The sequence below is a fragment of the Carassius auratus genome, chromosome 29, assembly GCF_003368295.1.
Source record: "Carassius auratus strain Wakin chromosome 29, ASM336829v1, whole genome shotgun sequence".
In the NCBI taxonomy this organism is placed as follows: Eukaryota; Metazoa; Chordata; class Actinopteri; order Cypriniformes; family Cyprinidae; genus Carassius; species Carassius auratus.
Genome location: NC_039271.1, coordinates 518,800 through 543,791, shown reverse-complemented (window position 1 = coordinate 543,791; position 24,992 = coordinate 518,800). Strand labels below are relative to the sequence as shown.

General features: G+C 35.4%; 3 protein-coding genes across 3 annotated transcripts; 2 read left to right on the top strand and 1 right to left on the bottom strand.

The window, feature by feature from the left end:
- The first annotated feature begins 2,220 nt into the window (after positions 1-2,220).
- On the top strand, positions 2,221-5,528 carry LOC113047774 (26S proteasome regulatory subunit 7). The gene is made up of 12 exons (XM_026209057.1): positions 2,221-2,386; positions 2,658-2,695; positions 2,815-2,896; positions 2,992-3,091; positions 3,535-3,666; positions 3,762-3,834; positions 3,919-4,014; positions 4,124-4,288; positions 4,371-4,458; positions 4,762-4,964; positions 5,070-5,166; positions 5,265-5,528. Exons 1-12 carry the CDS (start codon positions 2,317-2,319, stop codon positions 5,420-5,422), a joined length of 1,302 nt encoding a protein of 433 aa, XP_026064842.1. The 5' UTR covers positions 2,221-2,316; the 3' UTR covers positions 5,423-5,528.
- A 309-nt stretch (positions 5,529-5,837) lies between these two features.
- LOC113047773 (prestin-like) lies at positions 5,838-18,381 on the bottom strand. Its single transcript, XM_026209056.1, has 19 exons — positions 18,250-18,381; positions 16,437-16,700; positions 15,542-15,681; positions 15,224-15,334; positions 13,699-13,871; positions 12,972-13,136; positions 11,322-11,474; positions 11,145-11,227; positions 10,923-11,070; positions 9,812-9,925; positions 9,523-9,600; positions 9,201-9,296; positions 8,905-9,011; positions 8,537-8,606; positions 8,261-8,353; positions 7,968-8,096; positions 7,535-7,747; positions 7,111-7,165; positions 5,838-6,526 (listed from the first exon to the last, which is right to left on the bottom strand). Exons 2-19 carry the CDS (start codon positions 16,589-16,591, stop codon positions 6,405-6,407), a joined length of 2,205 nt encoding a protein of 734 aa, XP_026064841.1. The 5' UTR covers positions 16,592-16,700; positions 18,250-18,381; the 3' UTR covers positions 5,838-6,404.
- Positions 18,382-19,902: 1,521 nt separating this feature from the next.
- On the top strand, positions 19,903-24,687 carry LOC113047775 (tetraspanin-33-like). Its single transcript, XM_026209059.1, has 8 exons — positions 19,903-20,207; positions 21,930-21,984; positions 22,518-22,645; positions 22,908-22,982; positions 23,478-23,573; positions 23,657-23,785; positions 24,015-24,176; positions 24,349-24,687. The coding sequence occupies exons 1-8, from the start codon at positions 20,124-20,126 to the stop codon at positions 24,448-24,450; spliced, it is 831 nt and encodes a 276-aa protein (XP_026064844.1). The 5' UTR covers positions 19,903-20,123; the 3' UTR covers positions 24,451-24,687.
- Positions 24,688-24,992: the final 305 nt, after the last annotated feature.

Here is a 24,992-nt window from a genome sequence, read left to right as displayed (position 1 = left end):
CTATTCCTGTTTTATTTAGATATTTAAATAATAATTCATGAATTCTTGATTGTCTTGTCCCATTTCCTAGTAATACTTTTATTGAAATTGTATCAACTCCCATCCTTCCTAACTCTTGACTTAACTGTTGTCTCTCCCTTTCATATGCAGCACATTCTAAAAGAATATGCTGCACTGTTTCTAACTCCCCGCAATTATCACAGTTTCCTGTATCATGCTTCCCTATTTTATAAAGACTATAATTTAATGCAGTGTGACCAATTCTTAACCTTGTGATAATGACATCTTTTTTCCTATTTCCACATCTTTTCCTCTCATTTCCAACCTGTTCCTGAATTTGATAAAGATGTCTTCCTTTAGAGTCATTATTCCATATCTTTTGCCATTTTTTACTAATTTCAATTGCTATTAATCTCTTGATTTCTGATTTACTTAATGATACATTAATTTCTATTTGTGGATGCTTTAATGCTTTCTTTGCCAACTTGTCTACCTCCTCATTACCATCCACACCCACATGTGCTGGCACCCAGAGGAAGAATACCAATAGCCCTAACTGCCTTGCTCTAAATAAACCTTGCAAAACTTCAAATATTAAATCTTGCCGAGATTCCGATTTTCCACTCATAAGACTAGTGAGAGCAGCCATTGAATCCGTACATATCACAATTCTTGATGGTTGAACTTCTTCAATCCACTGTAGTGCTAATATGATAGCTAGTAATTCAGTAGTAAATACTGACACATGATCTGATAATCTTTTTGCAATTTTTATATTAAATGTAGGAATGAATACTGCTGCTGCTGTTCTACAAGACTCTGGTTCCTTTGACCCATCTGTAAATACCTGTAATACTGAATAATATTCTCGATTTACATACTGTTTAACTACTAACTTAGTTGGTATGCTTATTTGATTATTTATTTCTTTATGTATTTGTAAGTCAATTAATGGCATAGGATACATCCAAGGGGGAATTGCTGGTATTGGAACAGAAGGGGCTATTAAATATTCTTTCAATCCCAAGCTATTTGCCTCCTTCCCTACTACCCAACCAAAGCTTGCTATTTCTTTGTATTCATACTCCCAACATTCCTTCAAAAGTATTTTTACTGGATGACTTTCCAGATGTCCACATACACCAGACCAGTATCTCATCCTCAATTGAAGTCTGCGTTGTTCCAACGATAATTCTCCTAATTCAACTTGTAATGATACTACCGGAGAAGATCTAAATGCTCCACAACAAATTCGCAATGCCTGACTTTGTATTACTTGTATTTTTTTAAGTAAAGTTTTATTCGCAGAACTGTATACCATACTTCCATAGTCTATATTTGATCTAATCACTGCATAATAAATTCTTTTCAGTGACTGGCAACTTGCTCCCCAATCCGTACCTGATAAGCATCTTAAGACATTTATTCCTTTTTTACACTTTTCTATCATTTTCTGAATATGAACTCCTAAGTTTAATTTATAATCCATCCACATACCCAGAAATCTCACTACTTTGACTTGTTCCAGCTGATTACCATACATTTTAATATTTAACATAGGATTATTTTTCTTATTTGAAAAACAAATTACTTGTGTTTTTACCACAGAAAATCGAAAACCCCAGCTATTTGCCCATTTCTCCACCTCCTTCACTGCTTTTTGCATTTTATTCTCTACAAATATCCTATTACGCCCCCTTTTCCACAATGCCCCGTCGTCTGCATACAATGATCTTCCTATTCCAGTCTCAATATTACTAAATATATCATTAATCATTAAGTTGAAAAGAATAGGGCAATGTGTGACTCACAGCGGGGTTATGTTTTAAAATAAGAGTCCCTTAACATGTTCCGTCAAGCCAGACTAATTAATTGATTGATTTATGTTTGTATATATTTATTTAATGAACAATATAAACTACCATAGATAACCAATAATAGTGTAGGGAAAAAATGTAGAACGGATTAAAATACACAAATAGGTCAAATGCACTGATCTATGTAAAAATGCCAAAATTACGTACACAAAATTTCAAATAATTATTTAAAAGAAAATATATATCTATTTAATTTGTTTTATGAAAAGTTCAAATAATTTGTAAGGGTAGACATGCCTCTCTTTCCGACTGTATGACCACAAAGGCAATTTAAATCATTTTTGGGGGAACCTAACTTTTGGTTTGAAATATAATCCCAGTTTCCGGTGACCTTGCGCACAGGAACAGAAAATCGCTGTGTTCCTCTCTGAAAACCTGCTGTGTAATCTCGCTTCTATAGTCTCTAACCGAATTTACTACAAAGAAAAAAAAAGCAGTCATGCCTGATTATTTAGGAACCGAGCAACGCAAAGTAAAAGAAGAGGAGAAAGAAGACAAACCAATCCGATGTAATTTCTTCTTTGCAAGGCCGTTTGGGATTTTAAATTAGATGAATTAGCAGACAGATTAGCATTTAGTGACTAGCCGCTCTGCAGTCGGAATTTGTTTACAAAAGCCTAACCAACTTGACTAAACTTATTGTTTTCAGACTTTATTTTAACTTATTTACCCTACTGTTCATTATATGAGTAGTCAGATGTCTCAGTATTAGTTATGTCAGTGTGTAACTTATGCATATCTCATTTATTTATCTGTCTTGATCTGTGTTTTATTTCTCAGCGTTGGATGAAGGAGATATTGCACTGCTGAAAACCTATGTAAGTATTAGTACTCAAAAGATATTGGTAGTCAAAAGATGTTTTGACATGGAGTTCATTTAGTATAAATTATAGCGCAATGTTATTGTAATGAATTCACTGTTTTTTATTGTGAATAGGGTCAAAGCACGTATTCTAGGCAGATTAAACAAGTGGAAGATGATATTCAACAGCTTCTGAAGAAGATAAATGAGCTCACAGGTAAATGTGCTGTCATTGCGTTGTGGGGAATTAATGTTATGGATCACTGCTTTGTAAATCCCATGCATTGATGCTGTATTTTTTGTGTCTTGTAGGTATTAAGGAGTCTGATACAGGTCTGGCTCCTCCAGCACTATGGGATCTGGCTGCAGACAAACAGACTTTACAAAGTGAACAGCCACTGCAGGTGGCCAGGTATGAGAGGATGAGAACATTTGTTGTTAAGGGTTACCCTTAAAGGAATGGATTATTTGATTATAATATACAACCTTTTTAAAAGAAACAATGCCTTTTTTCAGAAGTGATGCATTAAATTGATTAAAAGTGGCACTAAAACATTTAGTTTTATGTTTCCACAAACAAATTAAGCCGCACAACTAGTTTCAACATTTATAATATTTAGAAATGTTTCTTGAGCAACTGTAATAAATTGTAATATTTCACAATGCTAGCTCTTCCTGTGTTTATAATTAAATAAAAGCATCCTTTGTAAGCATAAGAAAACATGAAAACATTTTTTTTTTAAAGAAATCTTACCAACACCAGACTTTTCAATGGTATTGTCGTATATTATAAAGTGGTTAAATGATATGTAGATCAGTATCAGCCATTAAAAAACTCTTTTTATTTGTTTATAGATGCACCAAGATAATCAACTCTGACTCTGAGGATCCAAAGTACATTATTAATGTGAAACAGTTTGCCAAGTTTGTGGTGGACCTGAGCGATCAGGTCGCTCCAACTGACATTGAGGAAGGAATGAGGGTTGGGTAAGCAGGAAATAAAGGATCAGACATTTCTATATTTACTCTATTAAACTTTTCAGCTTGTATCTAAAAGAGTTACATTCTGTATCTGTCGACAGGGTTGACAGGAATAAATATCAGATCCATATTCCTCTGCCACCCAAAATCGATCCTACTGTGACTATGATGCAGGTACGAAAAAGCTTAGACTGCTTGGGATCATGAATGTAAGGCGAGGCCAAACTGCAGGAATAATTATGCACTGTACATAAATAGGTGGAGGAGAAGCCTGATGTGACCTACAGTGATGTTGGAGGCTGCAAAGAGCAGATCGAGAAGCTGAGAGAAGTGGTTGAGACCCCTCTGCTCCATGTGAGTCACAACTACATCCAAAAGTACCTATTAAAAATAAACTGTAGATATTATGTGTATGAAATACTACCTCTACTTTTAAAATCAATCTCTATCTTGCTAATTCCAGCCTGAGCGCTTTGTGAACCTGGGTATTGAGCCTCCAAAGGGAGTGCTGCTGTTTGGACCCCCTGGTACAGGGAAGACCTTGTGTGCACGAGCTGTGGCTAACCGTACTGATGCCTGCTTCATCAGAGTCATCGGATCCGAGCTGGTTCAGAAGTATGTTGGAGAGGTACGTGCCTTTTCTATCAAGCTGTTAAAAAATAGTGCATTGGAAAAGTCTGTATAACAACATGTTTTTGTGTCAAATCCAGGGTGCAAGGATGGTTCGTGAACTGTTTGAGATGGCAAGGACCAAGAAAGCCTGTCTGATCTTCTTTGATGAAATTGATGCCATTGGAGGTAAAATGAATCTGGTGCTAGTCAGGGTCAGAGGATTCAGGCTTCTTTTGGCCATCTCAAACGGTGTTGCCTGAAAAGTAGGACAAAGTAGTGCAGTTCTGTGTGAATAGCCCATTATTATATTTAAAGGGGTAGTAAAGTCTAAAATGAATATTCTAGAATCATTTACTCACCCTCATATTGTTTCAAATTTGTTCTTCTGCTTAATGTTGGTAACCAACCAGATTTGTTTCACATGTGTCCCTTTTAAATGTTAGCTTTTGTTTTTGTCTAAGATTTATTATGCTTGTGCTCCTCCTACAGGTGCCCGTTTTGATGATGGAGCTGGAGGAGATAATGAAGTGCAGAGAACTATGCTGGAGCTGATCAACCAGCTGGATGGATTCGATCCCAGAGGAAACATTAAAGTCCTGATGGCCACCAACAGACCAGACACCCTGGATCCCGCTCTGATGAGACCCGGCCGGCTGGACAGAAAGATTGAGTTCAGCCTGCCTGACTTGGAAGTGAGTGTTTGCTACAGTAGCTATTTTGTCTCTAAAGATAGACATTGTATAATATCACATCCTGATAGATATTGAGATGCAAGTAACGATTTGTGCCGTTTCTAGGGACGTACTCACATCTTCAAGATCCATGCCCGCTCTATGAGTGTGGAAAGAGATATCCGCTTTGAACTTCTTGCACGTCTCTGTCCTAACAGCACAGGTGAGTTCACACAATTTAAAGAATATTTGCATTAGCCTAAACGTGGAGGCCTTTCAAGCTATAGGTTAACATCGCTCACTGTGTTTTTCTTCTCTCAGGTGCTGAGATTCGCAGCGTGTGCACAGAGGCAGGAATGTTTGCCATCAGAGCTCGTAGAAAAATCGCTACAGAGAAAGATTTTCTGGAGGCTGTGAACAAAGTCATCAAATCCTACGCTAAATTCAGCGCCACCCCTCGCTACATGACTTACAACTAAATGTTTTTCTCCACTTAAATGTTTTCTGCCTGATAATTCAAGGATTCCCATGTGTCTCGTCACTTTTCTTGTGAGATCAATGATTAAATAAAAACATTTATCCTTAGTACATGTCCTCTTTTTATTGCTTAAAAAATATTTTCCCTTCAGGTTTGGTATACTGGTATTCAATATGTAATAAACTAGTGGTAAATATAGAAAAATATATAAATGGGCACTTTAAGGAATAAACATTTAATAATTTAGAGTATTGAATTGATTTACATTTATTACACAATATCTGAAATCCACACAAATTAAAAAGACAAACTGCACCAAATTATATTCAGTTTCAACTAGGAACTTTGGGGATGTGGCGGGGGGGCATTTCTGGCGAACATTTCCTCAGAAACATCAGATTAAAGTATTCCACGAAACCGAAAGCAGCATGCTCGCCAACAGTGCAATTATGTGATCAGGTCTAAAATATATTTAACATATTAGTTCTTTTATTTACAAAATACTACAGCCAGAAAAAGTAGATTTTAAAAATATATAAAATACAGAGGAAAGAAATACTAGCACATGGTCAACAATCGTAAAACTTAATTTCTATCATAAAAATAAGTTGTAATGTCAATAAAATATTTAGACCAGTGCTAAAAAAAATAAACACTGGGCAAGAATCCATCTACAATAATTGCACTTAAAAGAACTGAACGTACAGAGTGTTTTACAGGCGTCAGTAACAAATTGTGGTGGAGCTTATGATTATGGCTACTGTAATAATACATCATATTGAGCTCAACATTTGATGGTATATTCACATTAAATAGTGTTTCCATCAAATACATTTTGGCTTGCTCACTGTTTTCCAGTCTACTCTCATTATCATGATTTCCAAAAGTGATATCCATTACAAAAGTGACTAAGGAGTAACAGTACTTGTGCTTGTTTTAGCACGACACGATCCATATTCTGCCACCTAGTTTGGTCTTTGTGCTCACTGGACGTCCTTCGAGTGCCTACAATGCAACACTGCGTCATGAATGGTGGGAAAAATGAGGTCAGGGGTCACGGGCTCACAGAAGAATTTAAGTGTCCTGAGATCAGAGAGAAGGGTCCCTGCACAACATAAACATATCAAATACGTTACAAGGACCTTAGGAAAGAATTAATAAGTTAAATGAATATATATTAACATTATAGTAAAATTATGTATTATGTATTCGTTTGACATGTCAACATGACCATTTATTAGTTCCAACTCTAGGTGGAGATGTTTCCCACATTAACCAGATATATCAGAATGAACTTTAACCTACATTATTAAGCATAGGAACTCTGGTGGAGTTTAATCATATTATAAAATGTTATATTACAGAAATGTATACATGTATAAATTAAATTAATTACTCACTACTACATCACTATTCGGTAAAAAAATATTATATTAGACACCAGCCAAATTACCTGAATAAAACCTCAGAAATAACAACAATAATAAAAATAATAATAATAACTCAAACACATGATGTGGGAAAAAATATCTATTATATTATAGGAATGTATATTATAGAATATATTATGCGTAACTTATATACATGTAAAAATTTAATTGATTACTGCTACATCCAGCAAGTCACAACTCTGATGTTCAAAAATAATTGTAAATATGTATCCATGTAAAAATGAAAGCATTTACTTACTGCTACATCCAGCAAGCACAACTTTCACGTCAACTGTTGCAAACTCCTTTATCACCTGCAGAAAAACAGAGGAGAACCCTTTCAAAACTTAGGGTGCTTTTAGGTCACTGGATCTATGGTTTTTTGTATTCATTGAGCAAATATCATGAATCAGATCACTTAAGTAATAGCACACCATTTCTCAACAAGCCATATCAAATCAATAGTGCAAAAAATAAGGGAAATTTAACATGTTGAAGTTTAATATTACAAGTTAGAAGTTTATTCAAACATCTAACCCCAAAATATGAGAAACCGTAAAAACTGAAAAAAAGCTGCTCAATTTACAACAGCACAGCATGTATTAATAATAATTATGTATTAAGCCAGATTTCCCTATTCAGTCTCTAAGTGCCTCATTTGAGAATAAATGCTGTTGACTTACTGATTTAATGGTTTTGGCTCCTACAGAGTCAATAAAGTTGACAGGAGTAAAGTCCAGTACGATGGTGTGAACGGGGGTCAGACGCTGCAGAAAGAGGTCATCCTCAGATTCAGACTCAGCGTGGTTCTCAGTCATCTGGCCATTGGTATACACATGATCCATCTGCTTTTCCGCCCCAGCCACCACCTCACGAGTGACGCCCAGCTCCACATCCTGTTGGGACACCACAGAACATCACATTGCATGGAAAGATTTCACAGAATCAACTTTAAGCTACAGTGTTTTGTTCTGAAATTTTGAGATAGCTTGCAAACTCCCAACATTGGAAATCCATGCTGAGGTTCAAATATTTGTGTAAAGGATAAAAAGACTTCACTGACAAGGTCACAGATAAAATACATTTAGATTAAAAACAACAACAACAACAACATACCAATAAGACAACTGCATTTTTCTTTACTGGAGAGCAGTGGTTTTCAGTCTTCCTCTTCCCATTGTCTTTTTTTGCATATTTTAGCTGTGATTTCCTAGCAGCGAGCAGTTGTGCAGGGTCAATTCCAGTCTGTAGTCATAAAAAGTAAAATATAAAAGCACTTTATGAAGCCAAATGCCTGCTGCTTATGGTTATCTCTCTACACAATGTATGGTTCAATAAATACTGAAGGACAGAACCATAAAACACAAAAATATTTTAAGTGAATAATAACTTTAAGCATTTGGTCTCACCTTTGCCTTGAGGGCGCTGACATATAGGTCACTGTTTGCAAAGTATATGGAAGCATTGGACTGAAAAATCTTGATCCCCGAGCATTCCTCAGCCTTGAGAAAGAGAAAAAGGGCAGATAAGAGGAAAATTAGGATTAAATCAGGCATAATTGGATGCCCGTGACTACGAAAAGCTTGTGAACAGCACATTTGGAATGGAGCAAGCTCATGTTAAGGATCTAGGTTATCGGTGATAATGTTTCGATGGTTTAATGTATTTTAAAAGAAATGTCTGACCTCTTCATACTCATTCACGTCAAAGTAAAGTCCCGTGCCTGGGATTTGTCCAAGAAGAGCATTCTTAGGGCTTAAAATAAAACAATAAGGTCTGAATTAGACATTTCCTTTGGCAAATATGAACGTAATAACAAGGTCAAAGTAATTCAAAGATGATCCATAATTCAAAAATGCATTGAATAAGAAATATGTATATAAAGAAATAAATGTATAATATGTTTCTTATTATATAGTAAAAATACTACTTTTTCAGATTTATCAATTGCCAGTAAAGTAGAACGAATGAAACACATTTGTAAATTATTTAATTGCTACTTTACTAATTATGTATTTATTTATTATCAGAGCAGTAAGAGCAGTAAGATTACCACTGTGTTCTGTAAATGACTGTGAGTATGGCAAAGCCCATGGCAACCACCAGACCATAATCCAGACCCAGGAAAACTGATGCGAAAAAGGACACCAGCCAAATTGCCTAAAGAAAACATGTCAGACATTAACAACAACAAAACCAAATTTCACTATGTCCCAAAAAATAACACAAACATATGAAGTTTTAAAAGAGAAATTTGAAGAAAGGAGATTTAATGTAATAGTTTAAAAAGATAGTAATTGGTAAAAGAAGTATGATGAACACATCAAATGAAGCGCCTCTGACACTCACCAGTTCAATCTTGCTGGTTCTCCATAATGCAGGAATGTCTTTTATTTGCCTAAACATCCCCAGGAGATTGACAAAAATGATAGCAGCCAGCACGGTCTAATGACAACACAAAGATGACCGTAATAAACACCATCTGATCTCTGACCTCTGTCGTTATGCATTAAGAATGCGTCTGTTCTGCTATGAGGGCTTGGGGTAACAAATCAGACTGTCCTTTGTGCTTTCCAAAAAAGACCAAACATTTAAAGTCAATTTATTTTATTCATTTTTGCACAAAATCAATGAGCTCCATGACAAGCATATCAGATAGCATGTCACTTACTGTAGGTAATGGCTGAAAGACAAATCCAATGGCCACCACCACCAGTAGCACAAGTAGGGACGCCAAGAGTCCTGCAATCTGCAGACAAACATTAACAATTAAATTGAGTCTTTCAGGAGGCAAGACGGTCTTATCTTATCGTTATGTTTTTATGCCGGGGATATAGCCACTAAAATGAGGACATTATGAAAGGGACACTTTCAGGAAAAGTAGTTTTGCAATCACCAACTGCATTCATATGCACATAATGTCACCAATATGGCATCTAACACAAATAAATCCCACTTACTTCAGTATGTCCTCCCGTGCTCTCCTGTACCAGGCTGCGAGACATTGAGGCGGTAACCACAAACGTGTGGAAGAATGAACTCAGAAAATTACAAAGTCCCAGAGCGATGAGCTCCTACAGTCACGATAAACACAAAATGAATTAATTAGACCATGTAGTTAGATTTCAGGTTTATAAAAAATATTAAAACTATAGTATAATTGCTGTGGCCTCAAAAACTTCGGTCCATGCAATCTGTAACCATAATAGCTCACACTGTATAGTTTATTTTACATACTCTAAATTTTAATAATAATATATTATAATATTTTAATAATATTTCACAATAGAGCTGTTTTTACAATATTTTTGATCAAATAAATGAGATTAAAAAGACTTAAAAAAATAAAAAACTTTAAACTTTAAAAAAACATTTTTAAAAAATTATTAACCAACCTTTGAAAGGTAGTGTACATGTAAATATACTGTAGATATATTTATAGGATTATGTCAGCATGCTATTCCGAACATAGCACAGATTTTTTTATATATATATAAATGGAAGGTCAAGTACTGTTGGTGTGCTCATTGAGGAACTTGGCTCCTCACACAAACGTTTGGTCCTAAACATGCAAACTAGTGAGTTAATGAGGTCACAATCCATCTCTATTACTGTTGTTCACTTAAGCATGTCACTTTACATAATGTTGTCCCATGTGAACTTTCCCTGCAATTAGTGTACTACACGTTACATTGGACAAAGGGGTCTACTAAATGGCAAGTAACTAAGTAACTGCCGGTTCTGGCTAATTTGGGCATTCAGCTGCAACTTAAAGACATAGAAACCAAAATAAAGGGCAGCAAACGAAATGTCCCTTACTCTAAAAAAAACACAGAATCAAATCACTATGACAATGAATAATGGCACGACTGAATTAGATACAGCTTAACAGCATATCTTAAGTTATATCACTTCAAAACTAACAAACTCTGTTTTGTACATTTGTTGCTTCAAAGTAAATGCCTCTTGGTTTGATTTTTTGCCTTTTAACGCAATTCATATGCAATTTTTAAGTAGGGCCAATATACAAGGTGGAACTATGACATTTGCAGAGTATATTTTATTCTCTACCTGATTTCCATCCACACTGTAGCCATGCTTAAAAGCAAAGATTTTGGCTAATGATATTGCAATTGAGAAGCCAACAACAGCTATAGCAAAGGCGTCTGGGAAGAGGTTAGGAAAGACCGAGAAGTCCGGAATCTTGGGTGGCAGCAACCTTAAAACAAAACATTAAGGAAGATGTATTAAAATGTAAACCATTTTAGTTTGAGTAAGTTTGCATGATCTTACCCAGTGGGAATTTTACCCACGACTTCAACTCCATAATTTTCAGACATAACCATCCCATATGAGATTCCAGTGGACACGATCACCTTCAAAGAACAAGAACATCCGACATTCACTCAAAGGGATTTTGAATTCATGTATTCGCACAATGTTTCTTAGGAAGGGCGTTTAAAGATTTACCACTATGATTTCTCCAGGGATGGGGATAGGTAGCTTCTTTTTGAAGCGCTCATTGAGATCTTTGATGAAGTACAGGAACACTATACACACCAGTCCAATAATAAGAGTGACAACATTAGTGCTTGCAATGTTTCTGAAGACAGCATCAAGACTCTGGGGAAAAACAAAGTAAACAAAACATAAAGCTTTACAACCACAAAAGAACGATATCACAGTATAAAGCAGTGGTCTGCAACCTATGGTTATCATTGGCCTATAATCAGTGGCATGCAAGCAATAGGGAAAACTTCATAAAGACGTAGATTTTGAGGCAATGATTTCTCATAGTCACACAGCCTGTTAGGAGCTATAAATACTATTAAAAGTGTGAGAAATAACCTGTGCTAATCTATAGATGCATGTGGCTGAAGCAAATAAATCATGCATCTACAGCTTAAATGATGCGCAATACTAGTGATCTTTTGAAAGGAGTAACTAGTATAGAATAATATTTTTTTTTTTAAGTAACAAGCTCAACACTGTTTTTAGCAATAAATAAATTACCATTATAAACACTGGGTATTTTTTAAGTCGTTGTAAAACACAATGACAGTGTGAACAACACTTCAACTTAAATATTTTATTTCAGTTTTTTGCCAAAGCCACATATGTAATTTTCATTCAAGTGTTTTAAAGGTGACATATCATGAAAACACAAGACTTTTTCCAGTTTAAAGTGCTTTGATCACAGCGCCGCCATTCTGTTTTCGCAAGCAACAGCTGTTTACCAGTCCTAACACCATGGCAAAAGTTCGAGCAAAGCATGCATCACTGGATGCACAGGCGAGAACACTTTTTAGAGTCCCAGCCTCAGACGAGACAGCAGTGGATTCATTTATTTACTATATATTACCCTGCTGCCACACAGATCTTATATAAACATGCAATCTCTTTCCCAGGTGTTTACCTTCACAGACATAACTCATGTGTTTTTAACAAAACCTCTTGTGTATTTGACAGTTTAAGCGCAATAAGACATGAAAGAGAACTTAGTATAGTACTCACATGCTTTTTGACAGCTGCTTTCTGTGCGCATGCTTCGGAAAAGACAGAAAACACTAACTTACATCAGAAGTTTAAATTAATATGACTTTAAAACGCATGATTTCAGCACGATAGACATGGTAACGATTTTTATATAAGAGTATCTGTATGAGCTGTAAAGGCACAGCCCTATTCTGGAAAAGGGGACGGGTAGCATCAGCTCATTTGCATTTAAAGATACATGCATGAAAACAGCATGTTTCTGCTTCCTCTCAAAACAGCCATTTTCAAAAATGATATGATAAATTATCCGTGGGGTGTTTTGAGCTAAAACTTGATAGACACACTCTGGGGACACCTGAGACTTATATAACATTGTAGAAAGGGGCATAATAGGTCACCTTTAAACAATTTAGTAATTTAAAGTAATTCATCAAATATTTAGTTAAAATCCAAGTAAAAAAAAAACTGGTCTTCAAAAAACCTTTATTCTTTTATGATTTAATCAATACCTTAAAACACCAATGAGAAAAAGTGAATAAGTGTTCATGAAGTAATGTGAAACATGTTTATAGGTGCAATGATAATAAACACCCTAAGGTTTCCCCAGGGTCAAAGGTTACTCACATGCACTACAGAGAGAGGCCCATTGAAGCGCGCAGTGTGCACTCCCAGCAGGTACTTGATCTGCGACACTGAGACGTGCACAGCGGCAGCCGTGGTGAAACCTCGCACCAGCGGCTCAGTCAGGTAAATCGCCAGGAAGCCAAATCTCAGCAGACCCAGAACAAACTATAGTAAGTCAGAACATAATTATGTTTCCAAACATCAACTTTGAGGAGAATCACATGAATTCATCAGCCTGAGCAGGTTTACGGTTTTCCATGAAAGGTGTCCATTATAAACAGGCCTGGAGGCCGGTTTAATATGTCTGTAATGTTTAACCTCAACCTGTTTTAATTGGTTTATGATAACATTGCAGTGCACTTCTTTCTCATAAAGTGTTTCAGTATAAAGCTGGCCATTTTAGCTGACAATATGAGCTGAATGACAGAGAAAAAGAGAACACTCTTGCACAAGAGTTTTATCTACAAAATATGGTGGTGATTACAATGATGCAATGTAACATCTGCCCATGTTGCAAAAATTAACTTGTATTCCAACCACAGACACTGGAGAATGCAGTAGATTTGATCTACTATAGTTCTAACGTGACAAACACATAATATCAGGAGAGAAATAATTAATTTTTTTCTTTAATTTCAGAAATTATGTCACCCCTAATAAAATTAAGTAAGAATTTGACTAGATTCTATGCTCATTTTGATGTGGGTATGACCAGATGGCAGCCCACCTGTATGATTCCTACTAGGGTTGTCAAAGCTACAACCACCTCCACTCTTCTGGCATCACGAGCCTCAAAATCCACAACCTGTGATGCATTAGTCCCATGGACTGCAAACATGGAGTCCGGGGCCTCCCTTACAGCAACCCCACCGATCATCAGACTGATAACTGCAAAAGTACCTAAAAAAAATAATTAATAAATTCAATAAAACTTGTCTTTTAAAGAACAAAAAACATTTAAGGAAACTGTGCTGAAGGTAAGTATGGATCACAAATTATTTTTGTGATTATGTTATAAGCTATAAGTCTTACTGGACTTATATTACTTTTTCTTTTTTTCTTCTTTTTTACAATAGCTATTGTTTTATTCAAAACCTCACAACTTTTTTGTGAAACGCTCTGCTTGAAAGGTGTGATTGGGCTACATTATATTATAATAAATGCAACTAAAAATATTAATCGGTATTTACAATCTATTATTATTGTTAACTTTTACTGCAGAATAATAATAATAAATATATCTTCAAGCACTTTAAGACCTTTAAGTGTATGCATAAAAAGATACAACATTATTTAGCAAGCCTGTTGCCACCCAAATCAGTGATGAAAAAATTACTTTTAGCATTTTCAGGTAATTTACCATAAAAAAACTGGGTTGAATAAGTCTGTATTATTATAATATAATTTATTTAATGCAATGGGATTGTTTTTACTCTTACAAAAAACTGTTTGAGAGACTAACAGGTGGTGTAAACATTCTTAGGTACACATTCAGTGTCTAAGTGTTGTTGTCCCAGGAACAGGAACTCAATCATGTGAGAAAGTAGGTCTGCCATCTAGATAAAGCCCTCTGCAACTGGGTCTGTTTGACATTGCCATTACACCTCAGAGGGACAGAGCGTGAGTGTTGTTTAAACAGGAGGCTGCATGTCTCTGTGCAGCAGAACCCTGCCAAATGTTTGGACTAGCACCAATTCTCTCGCTCTCAAGTGTAGCCACAGGGGCGGAGAAAACAACATATTGAAGCAACAATTCTGGTTTGGGTAACCTTATGACTTTTGAACCTTTAATCTACATTATTGGTGGTGTTTTTAGTATCCAGCAGGGATTTCTGAGGATTTGAAGATCCCCACATTAAACAGGAGGAAAACAACACTTCAGGGCATCTACCCACCCATAAAACAGTGATGATGTCTGCACCAAAACTAATAAGGTTCTTAGGAACACCTGCTTTTCATTTCCAGCTTACGAAAGTCATTGCAATCAGAGCAGCTTGGGAACTGCTAACCTGTACAATGGGCAGGGACAATGAAAAACTGACTTTCTGATGAGACATCACGAGAGTTCAGGAAGTGCTGCGAAAAACAGACTAGATCTAGGATTTTAGATCTTATCGAATGGAACTTGTTTAGTCTGCCAGTAATGCTTTGCTTATTAACTCTGACTTAGCAAAACTGTATAGAGGAATGTCACGTCAGGTAGTCGCACGAACATGTTAATAAAAGCCTGGAATGCATGCCAATGAGTCTCACCTATTGATATATGTTTGGAGGTACCAAAGAATGTGTATAATAGCACGGGATAAAATGATGAATATAAACCAAACACTGGAGGAATAGCTGCCAGCATTGCATAAGCAAGACCTGTTGAATGTGACAAATCAAGAAAAAGAGAAATTATCAAATAAATATGAACAACAATAATAATATTACTAATATATAGTAACATTTATTTACTATCTTTATAATAATTATTATTATGACTATTCAAATGAACAAAATTACTACTCGACTACTATTAAACATACACATTTAATTAGTAATATTAACCAGTTTTCAATAACATCTGACCTTGGGGTAGTTGCATTACACCTGTGCTGATGCCAGAAACTATGTCTCCAAACAGGTATTGCTTTAGTGGATATGATGGCAGCCATGTTAAAATGGGCAGGAAACCAAATACAACAGATCTGGCTTTCTTAGACGAACACCTGAAGAGAGAGAGAGAAAAAAAAGAGAGATTGCTATGAATGTCATATTCCCCTTCACTGTAGTTTTACATTTTAATGTGTGATTTTAATGAGCAAATAAAAATTCTGCAAACAAAATTTCTAATCCATTTTAATCATATATATATTTGATACAGACCATATTTGAATACAGGTGAACAAGAGGTAAAAGCAAAGGAGAAGACTATCAGTTAATGACCACTTAAATGATAGTCTGCCTTTGTCCATTAAAGGAAACTGAATCATCAGTTAATCCAGCTCAGGCTGGGATAAGCAGGTTCAACAAATGTAATGTCACTATTGTTGTGTAATACTAGTAGTCCTGTAATATTATATGGAGGATGTGATAAAATAAGACCATCATAAATAACAAACGGTTCTTTACTAAGTCTAATAGTTGCTTTATCAGTCCAAACTGATTTTCTGAAGTTCATATAACACTCGATCCTGATCAAATGATTATAGTTTAAGATCACAGTCACAATAATGTGAAATAGAACAACTGAAACCAGTTTACATATTTAGAGGGGTCCAAAGACCCCTTATCATCACTCTCAAAAGAACATCTTATCTAATAATTTTATCTAATTAAACAAGCTTGTATGATTTGTTCCCTATAATACAGTCCAGAATATTTCTCAATACAATCACAGACATTTGGACTCTAATATAGCTCAGAAAAAAAAACAGACATATCATAAGGAGCAAAGAAAGAGGAATGCTTTGAACTGCCCTACCGGAGATGTTCAGCTATTCTCAGTTGAATGGACTTGGGTGTCCTCTTCTTCCTATGCAAAAGCTTTGAGTCAATATAGCCTTCATTGAACACAGGACGTTCCACCTGGTACATCAGTGTAGCAGACGGTTCCTCACTAGCAGTTACGTGCTCCATAGCAGCGGTGGAAACACAGGCATGTCAGAATATGATGACCCCTGAATGCAATCGTGCTCTCGCTATACTTCCTCTTCGGGTTTTCAATGAATGGTGGAAAGAGAGGTCTCTGTGAAGAAAGAAATGGTTTAAGAATCATCTTTTAAATAATCACAAGCAACGGTGATTTAATTCAATCATGATCAGCTATTAAGTATCATAACATTTTACGTCATACTGACAGCCCCCTTAGTTTGATTTGGAGACATGCAGTGGTCAAACTCAGCTGCATGTCAAACCCCCCCCCCCAGCATTAAAACCCTAACCCTTTATTAAAACCATAACAATAATAATAATAATAAAACATTTAATATAATCAGACCAAAAAAAAGTTCACTGGAAAGTAATATGGTTTTATGAATTAATCCACACACCAGTGTCTAAAACACACAACCTGTCCTGAGGACACAGTGTGCAGCTTGAGCAATAACAACATATCCATTGATCCAGTCCATTTTATAGCACTGTCCTCTGCAAATCACAAGAGCCTAGTAAAATGAAATGCACTGGATGTGAGTGATGTCAGTGGTGTAAGCCAATGTTGACAAAGCAGTGGTATAAACATTACAAGCAACACAAGATAAACCCATGACATACAAGGGTCATTCCATGATACATCTGTGTGTAATGTAACTTTTAGGCGACTTTTTCTAAAAACTTCAAAATATTTGGTCACAAACAAAGGATTTAAGTGTTAATAAATGAGTGTGTCTTCTCAACCTGAATGTAAAAAATACAACATTAATAATGTGTTGTATGACGTCACAGGGATGACAGTATCGGAGATGGCAGTTTTACAGTTCATTTAGCCATTACTAGGCTACAAGCCATTTATTGGAAAGAAAGTTTAATGGTGAAATTTCTACAAAAGTCATGTTTACTGCTAATCAGTTGCTGACTGTACAAAATCATGGTAAAAGAACATTAGATTAAAACATTAAATTTGACCTTTTTTTTTTAAATCAAATTTATCTTATGTTTTGTTTGGTTTGTCAGGAGACGTTAACTTGTCTTTGAAATATTCACATTTATCCTGAATGGATAACATTACTATTCCATTATATTATTAATGAAATTTACACCATCTTTTTATTATTATTATTATTATTTTGTATTTAGTGCAAATTCAGAAAACGTGCATTTTTGCTTAGAAGCCTACATCCAGAAAAAAAGCAGGATTTACAGGGCTTGGGACAGACTAAATAAAATGCATTTACATAAAGCATTGTACATGGAAAAAAAAAGTTACAGGATGTGTAAAAAATGCCTATAATAAAACACAGTAAACGCTGCTTTAGCTATTCCTCGTTAAAGTCATTGTTTACATATATGTTTATGAGGAAACATGAAAACCAACCAGCATCTGACATATGCATATGTCAACAGAAGTCGTGATGTAATGACTTCCAACATCGTACGTGTCTTTCTGCCACACTCTGTGTGCCCTCACACTTTTTAAAACCAACCACAAGTAAAAAATTAAAATAATAATTGGAGAGAGTCCTCGTTCTTTTCAACTCTACGACTTAAACCTGTTAACAGGTACACTAGGTTGTAATTAAGGGGTTTTGCCCAATTATTGTAGTTTAAAGGAGGAGAAAACAGTCTAAGCATCTTACCTCTCGTCGCCTCCGTCCTGAAAATGAACCAAGGTCGGTGAACTGAGCCCATGAGCCAAGAAGAGCGCGAGCATCGACAGTCCTGTTACTGTGTAACATTAAAGCCGTCATCTGCTGCACTGATAAGGAGAGTTCTACGTACCCCATGCGTCACTAGAAGAGCAACATGGGACCTGTAGTTCTTTACTAACCCAACCGTATCAGATAAAGGAGATAAATACCGTACACAACACATAATACCATTTGATTGAAGATAGATTGCTAAACGCGTAATTTGTTTTCAAAGTTATTATGATTGGAGCAAAATTACTTTCCCAAGTACACCGGTGCTTCTCGCAAGTGCAATGTTATTCTGCCATCCTGTGTCACACATATGCAACAACAAGTTAATGTCAAGGTATCATATGGGTAATTTGACCATTAGTAGCTGGTTAAAGATAGTTATATAAATAATACACACACACAAAATATTTTTAAAAATGTAATGTGTTTTAAAATTAACTTTTAAAATGCTGCAAATGGCCTAGCACCTCACACTATAGCCTACAAATCTAGTTCACATCGACAAGAAAAATAGGAAAGGAAAGGAAAAGAAAGGAAAGGAAAGGAAAGGAAAGGAAAGGAAAGGAAAGGAAAGGAAAACATTAAAATGAAAGAATTTCAGTAATATCTGATTTCTACTGTAACTTAAAAAAAATCAATTAGTCACAATGTATCCTGAAATAATATCATGACTGGTGTCTTTTTTAGTCATTCTATGCTAGTTCAGGATGAACTTATTGATTATTTTAAGTTATATACAACATCATCATCCTCATCATCATAAAGGTGATTACGTCCCTAGCAGCCTTCAGGCTAGCCTAGAGCTTTAAACAGACAGAATCATTTGACACTTTTAAAAGTAGAAATATTATAATTGTCTTACCTTTAAAGAAAATAAAAAATATATCAGTATTTAGCCTACTGTCTTTACAGGTATATCATTACCCTGGCAACATAAAACATGAAAACAGAAATAAAACGGTGGTGCACACAAAGTATTCGTGACAAATGACAGTACATCAGTTACTCACACAAACTGCACACCCTGGAGCTTTGAAATGCCTTTTAATGGTTAGCTGTACAAGCCCACTGAATTTATTGCACGGAAATATGGAATTGCAATACTGATTATGTATTGTGTAATCGTTGTGCAGGGAGGATGCCATGCCATAAAACTTGCTCTGTCTCCTTTCCAATCCTAAAATACATTCCATTTCGATTACCAAAACTGTGACATCACTCTTAAAAATATATATGGGGTGTTCTCTGTTTTAATACAGTCTATGGGTATTCCTAATTGAACAGTTTTTAAAAGAATCGTTTGTTCTTACTGTAAATAACACTTTAATAATCTGAACCGTTTGACACTTTTATGCAAATGCTTTTATGCAATGCAAAGGTTCTATGGATGTTAAAGGTTCTTCATGGAACCGCAGACGCCGGTGATCATTTTAAAGGGTATTGGTGAGTTGTAAGGGGTCTCCAGGAGGGGTCAGCACCTGCACATCCATGTTTTGCTAAGTCTCACCTAAAAAAATATTGAAAGGCTCTCACAGGTGACTCGCATAGAAGAAAAGAAGAAAGGAAACGCCCACGTGTGCCCCTGGCGAACATGCGAGCTCATTGACTGCTAAATCAGGAAATGCCTTTTAAAACCACAAGCCCAGATTCAATTCGATGCGTTCTTTTGATTCTAGTGGTTCGAGGGTGTTTAATAATCATCGAGAGACTTGACGAGTCGTTTTAGAAAGAGCCAAACGAATGATTTGATTCTGCAGAATGAACATCTAGACAGATAAAGTTAGGTGAACGCTGAAAGTAGGTGAGACATCATGCCAAGAACGAAAAGCGACGAGTACACTTTTGTCAGTCCAGCTGTGAAATATTTACTTTTCTTCTTCAACATGATATTTTGGGTAAGTGTTGCTCATTATATTATTTTATTATATGATACATTTAATAAACAGTCATTTTAGTTTGTGTGTTTTTAAAATATAACTTTATATATAATTTACACACACACACATATATATAAGAAACAAGATAAATTATCATTTTTAACACTTTTTTTAATATACACCCTATATATTCTATTACACTATATACAATACATAAAATATAATATAATTTTTATACACTTGAGTATATATATATATATATATATATATATATATATATATATATATATATATATATATATATATAAGAACAAATAGATTAAATGCTGTTTATGTACAGTTGTTTTTGTCTCCTCTTCAGATGATGTGGTTTAATAATTAACGGTTTACCAAATGACTTTTGAAACTTCTACTTTTTAATGCAAAACCATGAAGCAAGCTTTGCATATATACAAACAGCATTAATGTACTTAGTTGTCTTCCATACTGTATGGTGGTCAAATGAGTCTAACGGTGTTCTAAAAGCAACTTGACCTGTATTCATAAAGACTGACATGCTTTCATTGAGTTTACTATGAGCAAACACTGAAAGCATCACCTATGGGCATGTCTCAACACAGATGTGTATTACTGCACCACAGGCTAGATTCTCAGAGTACCTCGAAAAACTGTGACACACAGTACAGGAAGCGAACATGTTTGATCTTGACTTGATATACAGTATATTAGAGAAACACTTGAGGAACTATATATTGGCCTGCTGTGTGATAAGATCTTGCTAGAATAACAATGAGTTTATATTAGACCTCATCAACAAAACCCTCTTTTGTGAAGTTCTTGATGCTGCCAGTTTACGTTCCCAAATTTTTTAAAACTTGTGGCTGTTGCTTAGCAGCAGGTCTCATTGATTCATATGCTGATAGAGCGATGCAGGATGTTTGGATGAGTGGGGGCCCCATGCTTGCTTTATTTGTTGCCCTGTGGCATTTACTGAATAATAGACCTAAATGAATAATGTCTCTTTAGAGGGAGAATCAGATACCCAAAATATTTAAAACACGCTTTGATACTCCAGTTGTTTGCAGAAAGGCTTCAAAATGACTGTGAACTTTCTAACAATTTATATGGACACCGAGTTGATTTAGGTTAAGGTAAGTTGATTAGAGTGCATAGCATACTTGCTGGTGCAAATATGCACATGCAAATACCTAAGGAGATTTCCTGCTGAAAGCCTCAAGAACAACTCCGTTTTAACAATAATGCAGTGCAATACTGAGCATTTGACTACTGGGTCTCAGTGCACTGTACAACAGTGTGTTGATGCACATTTGCGCTCCTTTTAGTGGTACAAAACTATATAGAAAAGCAATTTACCTTTGTGAAACTGAAAAGTAATGCGGTATTGTAGTCATTTGAATACAGGAAATGTTTAAACAAATGCAAACTTGCCCTTTAGATCAGCATACAGGAGAGATTGTTTCCTTCCTCTTATAGTGTATAGGACAGTTTGGGTTCAGAAATCATTAACGATGGAAATAAAATGATGTGGAGTTTCATAGGAACCCGATAGCTGTGTCAGTAAAAGGGGGCTACATTGTGTCAGAGTTTCCTATACTCTGTTCTTCTCATGAACTTTCACAAATACTGATGCTGTATATACTTTAAGTACATACAAACTTGGCCTTTGTTAGGTTTTTTCTGTTTTCACATACAGACTCATGGCTCATCTTTGTGTTATAGGTAATTGCACTTATCCTCATATCTATTGGAGTTTATTCCAGGATTGTTAAACATGGTAAGTGTGTTTACTTGAAAGACCACCTCAGATATCTGTATTTATATAATTTTCATCCTAGACGTTGAAGCTACTCCATATGGTGATGCTGCTAACACAGTTTTTCCACAAAGCATAAAAGAAGCAAGTAAGCTACAGAAAATGAGCTTATAAAGGTTGTATCATAGACTATCTTCATCTAATGAATATAAAAGCAAAGATTTTGTAACTTGCTTCAAGTTGAACCCATATCATCAAAGATATCCACTTGACAAATGAAGATTCAGGAAGTCTGTTATGGCAGTCACCTGGGACTCATACGGACATCTAGTGGTTGTAAAAGAGCATTATGTAAAAGCAGTTTTCAGTAACCAGTGCTTTTTTAGAGAGTCAGCCATTAATAATTTAATCCACAGTTAATATAGGGATTAAATAAATTTAATCTTTAATTGATCAAATTGTGTATATCCTGTGCTATATATATAACGATCATCTATCCATAGTGCTACAAAAACTGTCCATCTATCTGATATGTCTTTTTTGTTACTCTACAGAGACAGCGCTGGCCTGTCTGACGGTGGATCCTGCTCTGTTATTGATGATAGTGGGCATTCTCATGTTCTTCATCACGTTCTGCGGCTGTGTGGGTTCTCTGAGGGAGAACATATGCTTACTGCAGACAGTAAGTCAATAATAAAGCCAGCTGCCTGATCAGAATTGTTACATCAGGACAGGACCGTTCCAGATCATATGTGTCATTTGTGTTTTTGAATCAGCAAAGTATCTAGAATGTACCCGCTATAACAGTCCTGGTACAATTTTAGTCAGGACTGAAATGGCTCTCAGTAGAGATAAACTACAAACAGCATCACACAAGGTGCATTTTACATAGAAAATGTGAAGTACACAGCAAATCCTAATAGCAACCTTTAATTCCCTTGCAGTTCTGCATCATCTTGACTATCATCTTTCTGCTGCAGCTAGTGGCTGGTGTTCTGGGTTTTGTCTTCTCAGACAAGGTAAAAATCATCATGAATTAGATGATTCAGTATGCTAACACCAATGCTACAAGCCAAATTCTATTCATTTTGTAGAGCTAATGTGAACTTGGGTTGTATTTACTCAAGTAACCAATGCTAATTTTAATTCTAAATTCGTATTTAATTCTATAATTTGTTTTATTTATAGTATAGTGCAGGGATCCTCAAATCTGGCTCGCGAGATCCAGTTTCCTGCAGAGTTTAGCTCCGACTCTAATTAAACACGCATGAGTTTGCTAATCTCTCGCAAGCCAGATTTGAGGATCACTGGTATAGTATTTTAGTGTACTATTAATTCCCCCAGTCTTTGTGAAGGCTTTGTATAGACAGCCATAAGTAAAGAGTCTGGACATGCTGTAACAAAACGAGCAGTCACAAACTTTCTGGATTTCTAGTTGTCACTGTGCGCCCTCTACAGTCTGTCACCTGATCATTTTAATAAACCAACTTTTCAATTCAATTTGTCCTCTACAGGCACTTGGCAAAGTAACAAAAATGGTTAACAACGCCATCAAGCATTACAGGGATGATATAGATCTTCAGAACCTCATTGACTATGGCCAAAAACAGGTCAGGCTTATGTATAAATGTATAATACATCATAATATTGTGAAATAGTTGATAATGGTGTTTTTCATTTATAAAATGTTCAGTTTAACTGCTGTGGGGGGATCTCTTACTTGGATTGGTCTCAGAACATGTACTTCAACTGTTCAAAAGAGAACCCAAGCACAGAGCGCTGTTCTGTGCCCTTCTCCTGCTGCCTGATCTCCAAAGAGGAGGTGAGAAAATTCTCACATTTTTATTTTATCATGTATGTAATCTATTTAAATATCTGAAAATGTAATTGAATCATTAAATAAATAAATAATAATATTTTACTATAATGTTATAAATTATTAATTCATATATTAAATCTAATTAATAATGCCATAATTTATTATAAATATATTATTAATTTATTAAATGTCCCTTCCCCTAATACCACTTTAATTTTTTCTGTTTTGTCAGGCTGTTATAAATACCATGTGTGGTCATGGAGTGCAGCGGCTGGAATATCTCGCAGCTGGTGCCTTCATTAACACCAATGGCTGTATTGATAAAATGGTGAACTGGATCCACAGTAACCTGTTTCTATTGGGAGGCATCGCTTTGGCCTTGGCCATCCCACAGGTACCTCTTGACATGGAATAATAAGACAATCTGCTTAAAATGATGTTACACGATCTAAATAATATAAAAGGTCATTGTGGGTGACCTCAGATTTCGTCCGATCTTAAACTGGCTACTTTAAGCATCTAAATTTAGATTTAGTTTGAACAGCTTGATCTATTCTCTTTTTCAGTTGGTTGGGATCATTCTCTCTCAGATCCTTATTAATCAAATCCAGGATCAGATTAAACTACAGAATTATAACCAACAGCATCGCTCAGACCCCTGGAGCTGAAACAGTTGAGAAACAAAACTCAAAGCGGTTTTATAGAAAGCTTGGGAACTCGTTGCTGCCTGCAAGTGACTGACATGGACTGAATTCTGAATAAGAAGAACTGGTCTGAAGAACGGGCAACCAAGACACATTTTCATATGTAAGGTCATTTGTATGATATTTTAGAAACCAGAATGTTTGTAGGAATTGTGTAAGAAAAACTGAAGATCAAGAGGTCAATAAAACTATTTTGGGATATTTAATGAGGATAGAATGTGTTTTTTTTTTTTGTTTTTTGTTTTTTGCAGGATGGTGCAAACAAGTTTAATGTGATATTTATTGATTTCCAGTATGGACATTTTTAGAAACAAACTTTGTGTTGGTAGATATAACAGAATAAAGGAGAAATAATAGAATAATAGAAATAAAAGTGTTTTTATTCACCATGTATTTGCCTAAAGACATTTCACTCTAACAAATCTAAAGAGTCATGTGTGCTTCTTAATTTCCAGATTATTTCATATCAAATTATTAAGTATTATTTCAAAGAATATATTTTTTAA